Raw genomic sequence first — 16,659 nt, forward strand, 5'->3', positions numbered from 1 at the left:
GCACGACAAAAGAGAAGCAGTACTTCTAAAGGCAGCTCTGCACAGTCTAAAGTATTTCTGTCTCAAGACTAAAAAGGCAGTTTTCTCCCAGAAATAACATGGTGGTGGTTTGGGGGGGGGGGGGTGTCAAATAGACTCCAGATGTGAGTATCGTCCTTCCACAAGCATCCCTGAAATAAATATGATTTATGAGCAGGTAGAAGGTGAGATCTAAGCAAATGGATCAGAGGAAGCCCCACCCAATCCAAAACTCGGTGATTAAGCACGCCGCGGTCGACTGCCCCCGCCCCGGTGCCTGGCAGCTGGTTGTTAATCAGGAACCTGCACAGGTCACGTACTCGCAAAAATTGCCAAGTCAGCAAACAGAGATGCGACGATGTGCTAAAAATGCTGATCGGTAACAATAGAAACTATTAATTTTTTATCCTGAGACTGACAGGAGCGATGAGTCAAACGTGCTGCGGTATAAGCCGACCAGTGCCACTCCGCCACAAAGACATTTTATTCATTATTGATAAAGCAGAGATATTGGAGTATAGAAATTGAATAGATGGCGATAGTGTAGCTATTCTAGTACATAAAAAGAGAGATTGACCAGTGCTGCAGGTGTTGGAGGAGCATGATGGGTTAGACTTACTGTCTTGGTTCATAAAAAAAAGAACACATTTTTAATTCATACAGTAAAAAGGATTAACCTTAAAAGGTAATCCCACCTTCCAGAGCCCATGCTGAGGTGCAGCCTGGACAAGGTGCCAGTCTGTCACAGGGCACTTTTACACACACGAGCTTCGGGAGGTTTCGAGACATGCAGGCTACATGCACACCGAGCTGAAGGTAGGACTCACACCCCCGGGGAAGGCGCATGTGGACTACATTTCAAGGTTAGTCATATCTGTGCTGCTGATTATCTTATCAAACTTTGATGTTAGGTTTGTTGCCTGGAAATCCTGAAAGGCGTGTCAGACATATTCAAGTCATGGGCCACATTAAACATTGCATGAAATTCCTTGGCATAGAATATATCAGCAAATTAAATAAAAAAAATGTAGCTTCTGCTGTGTCTGGCTCTGAGTGTGCATATACTCGGCTGAGTTGCTTATGATTTTGGTGTCTGTGAGTTTATTTTTGGTGTCGGCCTCTTTTGTCTGTGCCGTTGTGTTATGCTGCGATGCCTCAGTTCACCTGCTTCTCGTTCCAAATGCTTTTTCGTTTCTTCCCTATTCCCAGTAAACACCCCAAATCCCGATTTCCTACCAGCCCTCCACTGCCGCCCGTCTGGTACCAGACGCCTGTTGGTCTATCTGTAATCCCCTGTACTTCCCCGAAATGGCTGTTTTGGTTGCATCCCTTCAGATCGGTCTCGCTATTTCCATTCCCAAATCGGATCCCTGATCCTCCCAGCCTCGTGTCTCACAGCTCTGTTCTCCGTCTCCCTTGTCGTCCACACAGACAAGCTCACGACATCAGTCTGGAGGAGTTTGATGATGAAGATTTGTCCGAGATCACGGATGACTGCGGGATTGGGCTGAACTACGACTCAGACCCCTACGACAAGGTGGGGGCTGTTTCCTTCATGCTCTCCAGCTCCGCTGTGCCGTTGTTTCCCAGTCAAAGCCATGGAGATTACGCTTCTGTGCATGCTTAATGAGAACAAATTATCGGCTTAAAAGGAACGTTTAGGTTTGTTTAAACACAGATTGATCTAAGGTACATTAGCATGAGCGTTAAACAGAGAAAGGTCTTTGACCCACTGGAAGGTAAAGGCTTTTAAGAATTAGGTAGATGCCACTGAAATGCAATCAGCCAAAGTTATGTTTCTGGTCATGCCTTATAATGAATAATTCATACATAGCTTAGTTTTGTAGTGTACAGATGTCAACAACATCATTAATTGCTCTGGTTGTGCACTAATGATGACAGTAGTGGCAGTATTTGTTATCGAACCCCGTTCTCTGATGGACAATGCTCTGTTCAGAGAACAATATTTCCAGAGCTGACTGACCAAAGACTAGCACATCACAGGCACAATCCGGAGGGGCCGTGTCTGGTAACCGTTAATCAGCCAATCACAGGATTGTACGGAATCAGCCACTCGCAGGATTGTATGGAATCAGACAATCGCAGGATTGTACGGACCTTGTTTTAATGTCAAGGTCACTCTGAATAAGAAATCTACCAAAAACACTGGTGTGATTTATTTCCATTATTCATATTTAACTTAAAATCAAATTGGGTTTTATCAGCAGCCGTGGACTTCGGCTGATCTTGTCAAAAGGGTTTTTCTACGACTGTTTTCCTTCTGTTCATCAGAAACAAGCAATGTGTGGAGATTATGGTGTTACGGACTCAGCCTGTTTCATTTCCCATCAGATAATTTCCCGTATAATGCTGTGCCGGGGATTTCAGAGAAGCTCAGCTCACCCTCACTAAGAAGGCTGACCTTATCTTGATGAGGGTCTGCACTTTGTAGCTAAGTCCTTCTTGACATGACACGCTGCAGAGCGTGCTGGGGGTTGCCGGCAAACCGCATAAAATGGGAGATGTGACACCTTTAAACCAGCCTTACACCATTATGTTGGGGTTTGCCAGCAAACCACATAAAGTGGGAGATGTGACACCTTTAAACCTGCCTTACACCATTATGTTGGGGGTTGCTGGCAAACCACATAAAGTGGGAGATGTGACACCTTTAAACCTGCCTTACACCATTATGCTAAGAACAGACATATCAACTGAAAGCAATATATACATTTGACTGTAAATTAAATGCTTCCAAAATTGTGAGAATATGTTCAAATGGAATAATAAAAATAATACTAAATGCCTGGGAATAATTTTTTGTAGGACCCTTATTTTATAATATTCTTTAGTCAGGTTATTTAATCCAAATAAATACAGTGTGAACAAAACACAGTATGAATTTATGGTTGAAGATTGTTGCTGTGCTAATAGCAAAACAAGTGGCAGGGCCTAGTGTTCAAAGCCACTATCTCAGGACAGCAGGGCAGTATAGAGGTTCGGTGTTTGTTGGGGGGGGGGGGGGGGGTTCAGTACCTTCCCCAGGGGCAAGGCGGTCCGGTTCCTGCAGGTGGTCGCACTTGGGGTTCGTGCTGCTTGTTAGTCTGCTCTGCTCGTCCATCAGTTAATCTGCCTGCAGTTGTCATGGCCTGTGTGTTGACATCAGGTGCCTCATGACTTGTTGAGCCTAAGTCTCCTGGGAAGGATCAACTTGAGAACCATCGTCCCCTGTTGGTGGAGAATGGAAGTGTTTTTAAACTCCTGCACTGTGCGCAACATCTGCATGGAATCCAATCTAAGGTCCCACATTATCACTGTTTTTACAATCTTTATTGATCATTGTTTATCTACAGATACTCCAGCGTGTGTATGAACAAGTATTCTAATCTTTTTTGGATCATTTAGCCATTTTATGGCTCAAATGAATACGTCCTGAGGGCACTGTCTGAATACAAGCAGCACACTCTCAGCCACGGGCTAACTGACAGAGTCCAGCAGAGAGGCATGTCTGTCAGCTCCCACAAGATACCTGGCACAAATCAGCACATGGCTGTAGAAAGTTATTATTACAGAAAAACATGCATAAAAAGGGAGTTGCCACAAGTAGGGACTGATGTGGAAATGCAGTCAGTATTTAAAGGCATCCTGATTCGTATGCTAAGCTTTAGAATTTTGTAAACACACCAGCAGCAAGACAGTGAAGTCTTTCGTGATAAAAGAGCCTGAATATATAGTGAGAGGCCATGGACAGACTGTATATTGTAGTCAGTTAGTAGCAGAGGGAAATCGTTAAACTAAAGCTGCCCAGTGTACTTCCAGCACTGAATATGTACTGGAAAACTGAAACTGTTTTCCATAATCTGCATAATCTGCAAAGTCATCGTGTGATTGGCCGGCTGGAAAAGGGTTGCTAAGCTACAGCCAGTGGGGTGCCAGGCTGAGGCCATGGTGCCCAGCGGTAGGTGCCGCCAAGCCGCATGCGTACGGCTGACAGGGGAAGCTGGAAATTCATGATACTAACGAATGAGCCATCAACCAATCTTTGGTCATTCAAGACCGCTGAAGCGCAGCAGGAGGCCAGAACTGACAAAATGGTTTGTCGTTTACACGACCAGCTGTGTGAAGTGCTGTTTGACAGCAGCTCTGTTACAATGGCTGAGCACTGATGTAAAGCACCTTTGGCGATGCCGTGTTTACAGGGGATTTCCTCAACTGGAGTGAACGTGCGCCTGACGGGTTTAGTGAGTCATTACACTAGGCACGTACCTTCGGTCGGTTCATGGCGTAAACCTTGAGCATTGCAGTGAGACTCTGTCTAATTCACTGTAATTGGACTCCAAGGTTCAGAGAGCAAGCTGCCCGCTTTTTATGGTCCTGGCGTGGGGCCCTTGTAGTCCCATGGGGCCCTGGGGCAGGAGCAGGACAAAGGTCCCAATCAGAAGGTCGACCTCCCATCGAGCGACATAGGCAGCCGCATGGGGCGTCATCTTCTGAAGGGGTACTGACTTAGCAAGCCAACTGCACTTTGTCTTGGACAGGGGGTGAAGCTTGCCCAGGGTTCCACCAGACCTTCGACCAAAAGTGGTCTACATGGACCATAACATCTGTCACATTAGCTTCTACGGGATGTCTGGTCATGTCATGGACTGTAAGAACAGGCCCTTGGTATGGCAGTAAAGGAGAGTCTTTTTATGTAAGAATTATACATTCACCATTACTGAGGCCTTCCTGTGCAAGAGTAACAACTGAACAACCCTGCCAACGGAGAGCTGAGCCACATGAATCACCCTGTCATGCACTCCCTGCCACCCTAATCCTTCACCTCCTCTGTCTGACCACGACAGTGCGGTCAGGCACAGCCTCAGGCCACAGCAGAAGTTGGGAGTAAGTCGACCATTTCTCTGGCATGCTGTGGAAAATGCAGACAGCACATCCATGAGTGTTCACTGCCAGGCACCATAATCCTCATTGTGGAGGCCCTCTGTGTGTTATGGCTTTTGGTTTAATTCAGCTCCTAATTAGCTTATAAATAAGCTGTTGATTAACTGACTCACATAATTCATGTCATGGAAAACAGAATGTTTCTATAATACTTTTAAATGTGAAAGGCTCCTTTAAATTATACCGACCTTCGGTTTTAAATGAACAAATTACTTTTTTACTGAAACTGGTGCAATTGTGGGGAAAATACGTATGTTTCCTTTAGTTAAAAATTAATTAAATTAATTAAATTAGCAGTGACCCTAATTTGGGTTTATCCAGTGTTTACTTATTTAACAGTATGTTATAAGAAATACTGGCACATTTTTGAAAATGATTGCTGTCCTTATCTACTGTGTTCATTTTAATGTGATTTCAGGTCCTCTGGTTAATTTGAGTAATGGCTTGAGCAAGGTTTATTAATTAAAAAGCCGTCGTTGAGAACAGGATGCCATGATGATAATTGGGTTGCACTTTGTTGAGTTCAGGCGTAGCTAAATAATGACCCGGGTTGCTCTGAGAATTGGACTGTTTGATTGTTTTCCGTATTACATTGAAAAGGTAAACATTTTATCTACAGGCCCTGGACTCCTCTGCTTGAATACCTCACTGCAAGTTGATATAATGCTCATTTCCACAGAATCTGTCTAAAATATATCTAAATGTACGGAGCCCTATGGAAGGGCTCCGTGTAAATGACATATAATGGTGTATATTTATCTCCTGTTATCGCCAATTGGCATTGAAGAAGTCGCTCCATCCAATGTTTGTATGTAAAAAATATGTTACACACAATTTTCTTGCAAATATCATACATATGAGACCACCTACACCTATAATTATTAGTATATATCTGGAATATGGATTTAGAAATTATTAGACATTAGAACAACGTGACGTTGCATAAGGCCGAGTTTGAAGACTGCATAAATATCGACCATGGGAAAACATGTCTAATCCGCCCAAACAGCATATTAACTTTGTAGAAAGGCAATAGCTAGAGTAACAATAGAGTAACAGAGTAATAGCTATGGCTCCCTATTTGAACTGGTAGATTTCAGCACACTGGCTACTTGAAAAGTAGATCTTGAGTTAAAAAGGTTGGGCACCCCGGGTTTGATACATTTAGTATGGAAGATCACTTAAGATAGAGTTTTGAAAAATAACCAAAACAAGGGCCTGCATTAATATATGTATATATAGGTGTCTGGACAAGTGTTTTGAGATTTTTAAATTTGTGTTAGAAGTCACATGTTCACATAATATTATTTTTTTTTAATATATTAATTTTCATCATTGCTCTGTTAAAGAAAGGAAGTTACGGTAATGCATTGTTGCATTGTTGTGTTACAGAGTTATAGCTGTTAGTAGGAAGATTAGCACAGTTAACAGGGATCCCCTCCTATTACACCCTGCACAGCAATCCATAGTGATTCCAACACAAGCAGTATTACATAACTTGCTGCCTAATGAAGCATTATGTCTGTTGTTTCAGCTATGCTACAGTATGGCGGTATATGAAAAATTCATACCATACAGGAAATACCACCCCCCCCCCCCAATAACTAAGAAATAACTCAAAAAAACGGGCTTATTTATCCTCTGTTGTTTTGGTGTGACGGGGGAGATTCCTATGAAAATATAAGTGAATTTTAACCTATGCACTTTTTGCATCCCCCATGCTCATTTAGCATATAGGTCCCAGAAAGTGAAAGTGGCCAGGAGCTACAAAAGTCCCAGGTCCAGACAGATCAGGAACCTAAACCAACTTCTGGAACTTCGGTGTGAAAGTGTCTATGATAGCAGGTCTGGTAAATGTACATCATTGAATAAATCCCTCACAGATACTACTGGACCTCTGAACTGAGACACAGAGGAGACCTTTTTCTCATGTGAGGAGACATGAACCAGAACATGCTGTCATTCCGAGCAGCATCTGTCCTCCTGAACCACAGCGCTTTAAAACTGTGAAAATCTGCACCTTGTATCTACACATCTAATTAGGTTCCCCAGGGAAAGAGCTCATTTCTGCAGTCGCAAAGACCAGGAGACGAAGGTTCTGGGTTTGGAACGCTGGTTGTGCGTAAACACCGCATGTACAGTCGAACTTCGTTACAACGTACCTCGGGGGACATTAAGAATTTGTACGTTATAACCGTAGTACGTTGTAACCAAGTCCCTCAAAATGAATGATAGAACACAAAATGTATATAAAAAAACTTCTCGCCAATCCATTATCCTCGCTTAGTTTTGTTTGCGAAACCCCTTTACGATAATTCTGAATTATTTCCACCTTGTCGGTCAGTGAAATCTGTTTCCTTTTAGCAGGCATCTTGCTTGATATGTGGCAGCATGACACCATGCAAAACCATGAAAAAACAGGGGCCTGCATGCAAGGAGTCCGGCCGGCGTGGAATGCTTCCTGAGGATAGGTTCATACAAGCGATGTATGTTGCTAAGCGATGTAGATGGCCGGCAACAGCCGATTCTGAATTGTGCGCGCGCTCGGAAGATGAGGCTGTACGTTGTAACGATGGTCAGTTTGCCTATTTTCCTCTGAAAATCATACGTTATATCGAAGTTTACGCTGTAAAGGTGTACGTTCTAAGCGATACCGGCAAATGGAATAATGCATTACGCGAATTCGGGACATTGAAATTTGAACGTTGTATTGGTGTAAACGCTATAAACGGGGTACGTTGTACCGAGGTTCGACTGTATACATTTTAGTGGGAAGGGGGCTGGCGGGAATCGGGACATGTCCATCCTGCTACAGCATGGTTCTGAAACCTGTCCATTTGAGTTAGGGAGGGGTGCGAATGAAGGTGGCTCAAGAATGTTTTTCTACAAAGAGACCAAGGGTGGTTCTAGGAAACCAGATCCTTAGCTGGATTTGGCTAAATACAGCTCTGCCTTGATCATTATTTCATGTAAATGTGAGCTGAAGTTTCCTGTGCAACAATTTTTCTGAGCCATAGTGACCTACAAACATTCATAAGTTCCTTAACAAAGGATAACAATGATGGAAAGGATGCAAGCTATGTTGGGGTGCTAACGTGTGGTTCCTGTGCTTTTCCTGGTTGAGTGGCAGTTGTGGCGAAGAGCAGGAGGTCGCATTGGGATGTCAGAGATGGTTTTTGAGGGGAATATTGAGGAGATTGTGGTCAAAGTGCCTGCATAAGAGAGACATTTAGGTCCCCTTGTCACCAATCCTGCATTGTTTAGCAGGACGGAACCATGAACAGTGCCTGATATATGATCTGTTAGTGCTGTACAGGATGAGCAGTTGTGGTTTTCTACTCAACCTAGGAACTAATGTGTTGCCACAGTATGATTAAAAAAATGTATATTATGGGGTGAGAAGCTTGTTCTTTCTCTCTAACTCTGTCCCCCTCTAGTCTTGTGTTTCGGTTGTGGTTCCTCTGTCTTTCCCTGTATCTGATGAATGTCAGGGCTTCTCCATGTAGTTCTGCGCTTACTTTAGCTCACCTCCCAGCTCTCCCTGTCAGGGCCGAAAATCAAACACTGAGAATTTATTGCCCTGATAAATTACTCATTGACATGATAAGGAATTCAGATGAGGATTCTGTGCCCATGGACTTCACTGGGAGCCTGACACCATGGTTTTATGTTACTGGGGAAACCAGGAATGGAAATGCAACAGAAAAATAAGGAGTGGTATATCCTGAAGCTAAAAGTCATATTTTTCTGGAGATTATCGACCTTCCCACACAGATCATTTTCATGTTCTCCAGCTTGGTTCCACCAACCAATGTTCTGGAATGTTCTAAAGGCTCTCATTGCTCAGACCACCATTTGATCTGCCTTGCCTTCAGCCACGGATGCAGAAAGCCCTTGGACTCCAGTGTCCTGCTGACACGCTTAGCGCTCCAGATCACTTTGTGACGGAACCTCCGTCTGCTTCCAAAAGGTTTCCAGCCGCTTTTATACCATATTTCCCCAATGCTTGACCTTTAAATCCCTTCTGTGATGGAGAACAGAGGGGGAACTGAGAACTAATGCTGCAAGCAAACACAGATGATGCCATTCCGGGCAAGCACTGCTAAAAACAGATGCCACACGTCAGCTGTATCCCATGGGGCAATTTTTTGTGTTTTGCTTGTGCTGAATCCAGCTAAAAGCATTGCCCTTTGTGATAAAACAACTGAGATTTGTTTGTTTTATGGTAACTCGCCCTCATCTGCACTCCAGACTGTGACGTTTGTAACATAAAGATGTCTGTCTAATCAGAAGCTGGAGTGATGTGACCAGACAAGTATCAAGGGACAGAATAATGACTTTTATTCCTGGTCACTTCTATGAAATTTCCTGACCTTTCATGTCTTTTCAACACAATGTTTTATGCTGAGGTTTACACTGACCGTTCTTCCTACTGCAGTGACTTTGCGCATCGATCGGGCAGAAGTGTGTTCCGTTTTTATTTGGCAAGTGCATAAATAATTCAGCAGTTAATCTGCTTAATCTTTAGTGGTACAGAGGAGCCTGCCTCAGCATTACAGGGGTGGTTGTGAGGACTGCATGGAGGTACCAGCCTGTCTCACTTTGGACGTGGGGCCAGATGCGCGGAAGCGCTCATGTTGTAGCCTAATCAAACATCAAGTGTTTCAGGAAATGTACAGTAAATGGTGTTTCAATCATCAGTCAAAAACTTAAAGGACAGGAGGATGCAAAGCATGGCTGATATCCCCAGGGCTGCGGGTTTGAATACGGCCTGGAATGGTACGCATTATTTGTACAGATGAATAGCGTACGTGGGGTAAAGAAGACCAGTCTGTAAGAAGCACTCTCTCTCTCTCTCTCTCTCTCTCTCTCTCACACACTTTGTCTTTCTTTCTGTTGGGTGAGTGCCACATTTTTTTTTTACTGCTCACCAGATGCGCTAACAAATCGCAGGCTGTGGCCCTCCCTCCCGAAGACAGCTGATGCTATCAGATCTAGGGCCCGATCTTCACAGCGGCCCCGGTTCCATTAGTGACGGCCATTAACCCCGGTACAGGAGCTCTTCGCCACTTCGGGCGAGAAATTAAGCTTCTTTTCACAGGCAGCTTGCCGCTGACTGAGCCACTAATAAAGCGTAGGCAGCTGGGGGTTATGGCGCCCCCTAGGGGTTGTGGGTGGCAGTGGCAGAAGCCTCTCTTTGACGACGTGTTCAAATACCCATTTGGCAGCAACAGAGCAACGTATTAACTGATTAAAAGTGCTTCATGCTTGACTGCTGATTTATACCCGGATGTACGTGTTTAAAATCATTGATACTCTTTGTTTGTTCCACCTCCCCATGACTCCACTCAGCATAAGCAATGGGAAATGGATGAATGATCCTCTTGATCAATGAACGGTTTTCCTTAAAGAACGGATGACCTGTGAGTGACTCTGGCTGCTGTGTCAGCCTGTGCAGACGCAGCACAATTCGCTGCGTACCTCAGCCTGAGGACATGGTCCCCCCGTGTCCCCCAGGGACCCCCGGGAACAGGATGACTGCTTTCCCCCAGCGCCCGACAGACCTGCCTTCCCACCCAATCCTGCCCCTGGCTCCTTTTCCTGGAGACGCAGCACAAAGCCAGATGCCCAAATCGATAGCACCCCTCCCCCATCATCCTCGCTGTCCCGCACTTTTGGGAGTGCTTGCGATAAAATATTTATACGTTTGGGAGTTGGCCTGGGAAATCACTTTAATTTAAAAAATGCAGCCTAGCATAAGCTGCTCTTAGCTTACATTAAACTGACTTAACAAAATGTGAACTTATGCAAAAAATATCCGAGATACATAGAGCTTACGGAAGCACTAATACAAAAAGGCAACATACACTCAATATGTATTTAAACGTTATTTTCCCATTTATTTCATGTGCATTTCATACTATGTATTACTAGCATATTCTTGACTTGAGTGTTTTTTGCTGTGTCTGGAAAGGTATTTAAAAGTAAATCCGACTGACATAAAATCTGACTCACCGGGGGGGGGGGGACAGGATTCATCCACTTCATGTTAAACCAGCGGCACTCGCTCAGGCTGAACATCACCAATGTGACCCCATCAAACTGATGTGCAGCCTGACACAATCCTCTGCTTTCACATCCCTGTTTTACATTTATCTGGCATTTACTCAAAGCAACGTCCTGATTGGATAAAGCACCCACAGCAACGTCCTGATTGGATAAAGCACCCACAAGCAGGTCCCTCATGCATAATCCCCAGGCGCAGGACAAAATTACTTCAGCTGAGTCTCCATTACACGCACCCCTACCCTCCTGCCCCCCCCCCCCCAGCTGCCCCCCTGAGGTGGGTTTGCCTGAAAGAACCCAGAGAAAAGCATCAACTCAGAAACGTTTTCCTCCACTGCAGGTCCCTGGCTTCCTATGAGACCTACTGAAGTATTACTTTATGAAACATTATTGCAAATGTATAGAAGACGCACTGTGCCAATCTAATAATAAACTCATAATACGGGCAGTAGGAGCAGAGAAGCGGAGATTTGGGCTGAAGCACGAACCGGGGGGGCCATGGAAATGAGTCAATTTAAATGCATGACTTGAAAAACGGCCCCTTCTGCCGGGTGGGTCTCCCCGGGGGGGAATGGCACCAGCAGTCAGCTCTCTGCCTATGTGGCCACGCCGAGGGGGGGCCCGTCATGTTCGGGGTGGGGAGGGGCCTGATTGCCCCCATATACAGGCTTAATACCTAATTGAAAGGGAGAAATGAAGCTTCTTGTGTGACAGTGGTTTAACTTTTGGAGTCACACGATATACTTAAATGTTCTTATTGGTTTCTGAATTAATATTTTCCTGTACATGATATAATACAGGAAAATTTGTTCTCTGGAACAGCATTGGTCTGGCTGCCCTGTGCAGGATGGATGGATGGATGGATGGATGGATGGGCAGTATTTCGATATGTGTCATTAGTGAAGGATGAGAGGAGTGGGGTATGTCACTCTCTGTCTCTCTCTCTCTCTCCTGAAGGACTGTCTCATCCTGGAGAAGAATGAGCACCATCCAGTCTGCTCCTTCCAGGATGACTTCCAGGAATTTGAGATGATTGACGATGAGGATGAGGACGATGATGAGGATGAGGAAGACGAGGCAGACCCTGAGGCATCTCCCCCCTCCCCAACTTTAGGGTTGCTGCAGAAGAGCCGGCCCACCACCCTGAACCTCACCTCAGCTGTGTCACAGGTGGGAGTATACAGGGGTGAGGCCCCAGCTGCAAGCTGATTGGCCCCGGAGTGACCCCTCCCCTCTCACTCACTGATTCAAAACATCCAGTCTCTCACTAGCTGAAAACATAGGTTGGCCCCTGTATATGAACTACAGCCCCTCTTATGCCTTGCCCTCATATGACGGACACTCTCATTACCCATTAAACTTCCTTCCTGCATATAGCCTCAGCATTAACGTCTTTCCCGATGAATCATTACATTCATCCGCACTATTAAACCAGCTATAGTTCACAAGCAGACAGGAAGTCCCTGTCGGTCGGCATGGCGATTGATGTATGTGCCTGACTCCCCGTAGGATTCGCTGAACAACAACAACAGCTTCTCCCCCCGAAAAGGAAGCTGGCAGGAATCGCTCCGTTACCCCGCCCCACACGGTAAATATATTCCATTCCCGAGGTCAGCGAATGCTTCTGGCCCGTGGATTACCATGAGGCTCCTAATGCAAGCCATCAAAATGTCTGCCACCAGAAGAGCTTAGTGCATTATCTTCTGTACTCATCTTTCTTAATACTTTTTCCATTAATATTCATTGATATTAACGTATAATCCCACTAGTGATTTACAAAAGTGTAAGTGAGTTTAAGTTATAATAATGTGGTCAGTTTGCCTTGTTCTATCAGCATCCATTTTGAAATGTGATTTTATTAGTGACTCACTGAAATCCAAACTTCACTTGCTGTCGACATTAATCATTCCTGGTCTTGCTTTTTGTCCTGATATGTGCCTTTTTTGTGTTTCAGGACGGGTATCTCCTGATCATTCCGGCCTTGAGGAAGGTGAACATGTGAAAGGTCAAACTGCTGCGCCCCCGGTCAAAGGTAGACTCTCTGGAAAGTCCAAGGACACTGGGCATCTGCTCTAGGTCCCTCCTGTACAGAGAGGAGATAAAATAGACAACGTTTGATCCACTCATGGTAGACAGCCATAGCACAGATGTTGTCTTGCTGCCAGAATCTCTATCGATTCCTTTGTTCCCTGATGGGTAGATGCCACCTAAGCACCAGGGCAGGTATTTCGGTTCTGGGACCTCACTCAAAAAGTCACCCCAGCTGTTTCAAAAACTAAATAAATAGGTAGTGAGTTGATTCAAAAGATCGTAGCCAGCTAACTGGTTAGCAGAACAAACTTCTTCAGGATCTTGTAAATAAGGAACTTGTTTATTAAATATTCATTGTAGTGACTGTTTGTGGCCAGTGGGGGTCAAACCTCAGGCATCCCACATAAATGCATAGTTTGAGTTGTGGTAAATGCTACCATTGCCTAAGCAGTGTCTCTTTCCAACAGAGTCTTTCGATCAACACAAAATGTCCAGCAGCTCCGACACGGAGGGTGAGCCCAGCGTAGAGGCCCCAGCCCAGGGCGACGGCGTGCCTGTTGTAGGCGAGAGTTCCCAGTGCTCCGACACAGAAGTTGACCAAGACCTCAACAGCGCCTGTGCCAGAAGGCGCAGGTCCCAATCCAGACAAGCCAATGAAACATATACCATCACCACTGAGTCGGCTGTTGACCCTGAGCTGGAGAATGACGTGACTTCAGGTACCAGCAAATGCCTTTCCCCCTCACCACCAGCCAGCAATGATTCCGGAACCCCCTTGACAGAAGATGAACTAGACCAAGATTTTGACGTTGACTTTTTGTCCAAGAATACGAATGACTTGGTCTGCAAAGAAGCTGAGGACTCATTCTATGTAGAGTTTCCTCCGATTGAACCATGCGAAATAGCCTTTATGTCATCAGCTGGTCAGCCCAATGCTGACCAAGCGGAGGTTTTCTCTGACCATCATAGAGTCATTCAAGATCATGCATCTGGAGCCTCTAATGACACAAACTCCCCATCATCTGACCCGGGCATCGCAGACATGAAGGGATGCAACATGTACGCAACTTCGGACCAGCAGAGCGATGACCTGAGCACTCCTGGCTCTGATTCGGACGTAGAGGGTGAGCTGGAGGCAGCCTTTGCCTGCGGGGGTCCCTTGGTCAGTCACATGATCTCATCCATCTCAGAGACTGAGCTGGACCTGACAAGTGACAGCAGCAGTGGCCGCTCATCCCACCTCACCAACTCCATCGAGGAGGCCAGCTCACCCACTTCTGATCAGGAGTTAGAGACCGAGCTGGAGCAAGACAGCGGGATTGTGGGTATCAAGGCTTCTCTGCTCCTTGGGCAGCCCGAGCCCATCAAAGATGCTTCACCCACTGATGAGCCAGAGATGCAGGAGCAGCTAGATGACAGTCAGGCATTGATGGGGATGCAAAGTATTGATGATGTCATCTATGAGCACACGGCCGACCCCGACGAGACCCTGCCACCCACAGACTGCTGTGACGATAAGCTTTCCCAACAGCTGGTGCTGAAGATTGAACCAGACCACAGCCTGGAGAGCTTTAAAAGGTCCTTCTACTTGCCCATAGGGCCAAAACTCATGCCCGCCGTGGATGACAGTGACTGTGATTCTGAGTCAGAATCAGAGGATGAACTGAGTGAGAATTCGGATTCCCCCTGGCTGCTCAGCAATCTCGTCAACAAAATGATCTCTGAGGGCTCCTACCCCATCAGCTGTCCAGAGGACTGCTTTAAAAGGTCTGCCTCCATCTCGGACACCATTTCCCCCTCATCAGACTTGGAGGCAGATGCTTTTAATGATCATTTTGAAGTCCAGCAGCAGAGGCCAAAGTCGAATGATGACGTGCAGGAGGAGAGTTCAGATGAAAACGACAAACACTTAGGTCTGATTGCGTCAGCTGATTCCAAGGAGGAACTCAAGGGTGATGAGATGGTTCGGCCAGAGAGCAGAGTGGGCCTATCAGGAAACAGCGACACATCAGGCACGTGTGTATATGCAAAGGACAACAACACCCCCATGCCCAAGGAAGCATACAGCCGCAGAATGATAAACCCAGGAGGTCATGGTGTGGCCTCAGGTCCAGCTTCTCCCAAAGACCTGGACAGCTCTCCTGGTCCCAGGTTGGATAAAAACATTATACAAGAGGAGCAGGAGCCTGATAATGACCTGTCAATGAAAATGACAGGACATCAACCCCATGAGCTCATTGAAGATATGGAGAGCGATGAAGAAAGGGAGAACATGAGGTTACTGGACCGGATGACTGAGGTGAAGAACAGCCTCACTCTGGACATTCCCACCACCCAGACTAACCGCTGCTTCAGCTTGACCTTTTCCACTGACAACGACGAGGGCTCCTTCCCAGTGTCCCTCCACGGTTCCCCCTATGGCGAGGTCTACCTGGACAGCTCTCCGCCCGTCGACGAGAGCGTCCAGGCCCACAGACCCACCGAGAATCTGATGGGCAGGCACATGGATGAATCACTAGCCTACGACTCGGTCAAGTACACCTTGGTGGTGGATGAGAACGCCACCCTGGAGCTGATCAGTCTGAGGAGGTGCACGTCCGTCCTGAGTGATGACAGCGACATATCTACGCTGTGCGACGACCGCCCCCTGGAAGTGGGCGGTGAGTTTGGCCAGGGTGGAGAGAACCTGAGTGTCATCAGTTCTTCCGAGGACTCGTCCCCAGAGGCTGAAATTCCCTTCTCCAAGAAATTCCTCAATGTCTTTGTCAACAGCACCACACGCTCATCTAGTGAGTACAACCCCTAATGAAACAAACTGTGAAAGTTATTATTGCAACAAAATAGCATTTACTAGTACTACAACTACTAGCTGAACAACAAGAGCCACGTAGAATACCTGTCCCCAATAAAAATGTTATTCCTCTCCTTAATTAGTTGTATGTCCTAGGATTCCCATACTTAATTGCATACAATTAATCTTTTTTACATTCCTTCACATTAAATCACTTGATCTTCTATGTAGTATATTTAAAATGTGCTTTTTATAAGTAAAACATCAATTTGAAGTTTGATTTTACTCGTCCGAGCAGTTTTTTTTTTTACAATTTGCTTGTGTAACCAAATATATTTTGTGTTTTTTGGTGTGTGTGTGTGTAATATATATATATATATTGCTAATATGTAATGAAAATATTTAATTAATTAACAGCCATTGTTTTTAATTGTTATACCAGTGGGACCTTGTACTACTGTGCATTTTCGGTTCCTGTTCGAATGTAATTTGGTGTTATTGATCTGTCTTACCTCTGCCTTTTCATGCAGGTACAGAGTCATTTGGGCTTTTCGCTTGCACCATTAATGGACAGGAGAGAGAACAGACACACAGGGCTGTATTCAGGTAAATCTTTTAAGGGGGGGGGTGGTTAATGCTGTTTTTCAGCCCAGGGGAAGATTTTTGTTGGCCAACAGCAAATAGGGTAGCCTTCATATTGTCTGAAAGGACACGTGGTTTTCTTGGGCTTAGGCCCGTTGTTTTAATCTCTGGGGTTACACTAGTAATATAAGGTAGATTCAGGCCAGCGAGAAGCTTAAGTTGCATCACAG

At 45.5% G+C, this 16,659-nt stretch overlaps 1 protein-coding gene across 1 annotated transcript in view; it reads left to right on the forward strand.

Annotated features, from left to right (window-relative positions):
- Positions 1-16,659, forward strand: part of mapk8ip2 (mitogen-activated protein kinase 8 interacting protein 2) — a 51,962-nt gene that overhangs the window by 26,479 nt on the left and 8,824 nt on the right. The window contains exons 3-8 of the mRNA XM_023809084.2: positions 1,450-1,555; positions 11,983-12,195; positions 12,535-12,613; positions 12,980-13,057; positions 13,524-15,845; positions 16,378-16,453. Of these exons, the coding sequence (XP_023664852.2) occupies positions 1,450-1,555; positions 11,983-12,195; positions 12,535-12,613; positions 12,980-13,057; positions 13,524-15,845; positions 16,378-16,453 (2,874 nt within the window). The remainder of the gene's footprint in view (positions 1-1,449; positions 1,556-11,982; positions 12,196-12,534; positions 12,614-12,979; positions 13,058-13,523; positions 15,846-16,377; positions 16,454-16,659) is intronic.

Source organism: Paramormyrops kingsleyae, chromosome 1 (assembly GCF_048594095.1).
Source record: "Paramormyrops kingsleyae isolate MSU_618 chromosome 1, PKINGS_0.4, whole genome shotgun sequence".
NCBI classification, from domain to species: domain Eukaryota; kingdom Metazoa; phylum Chordata; class Actinopteri; order Osteoglossiformes; family Mormyridae; genus Paramormyrops; species Paramormyrops kingsleyae.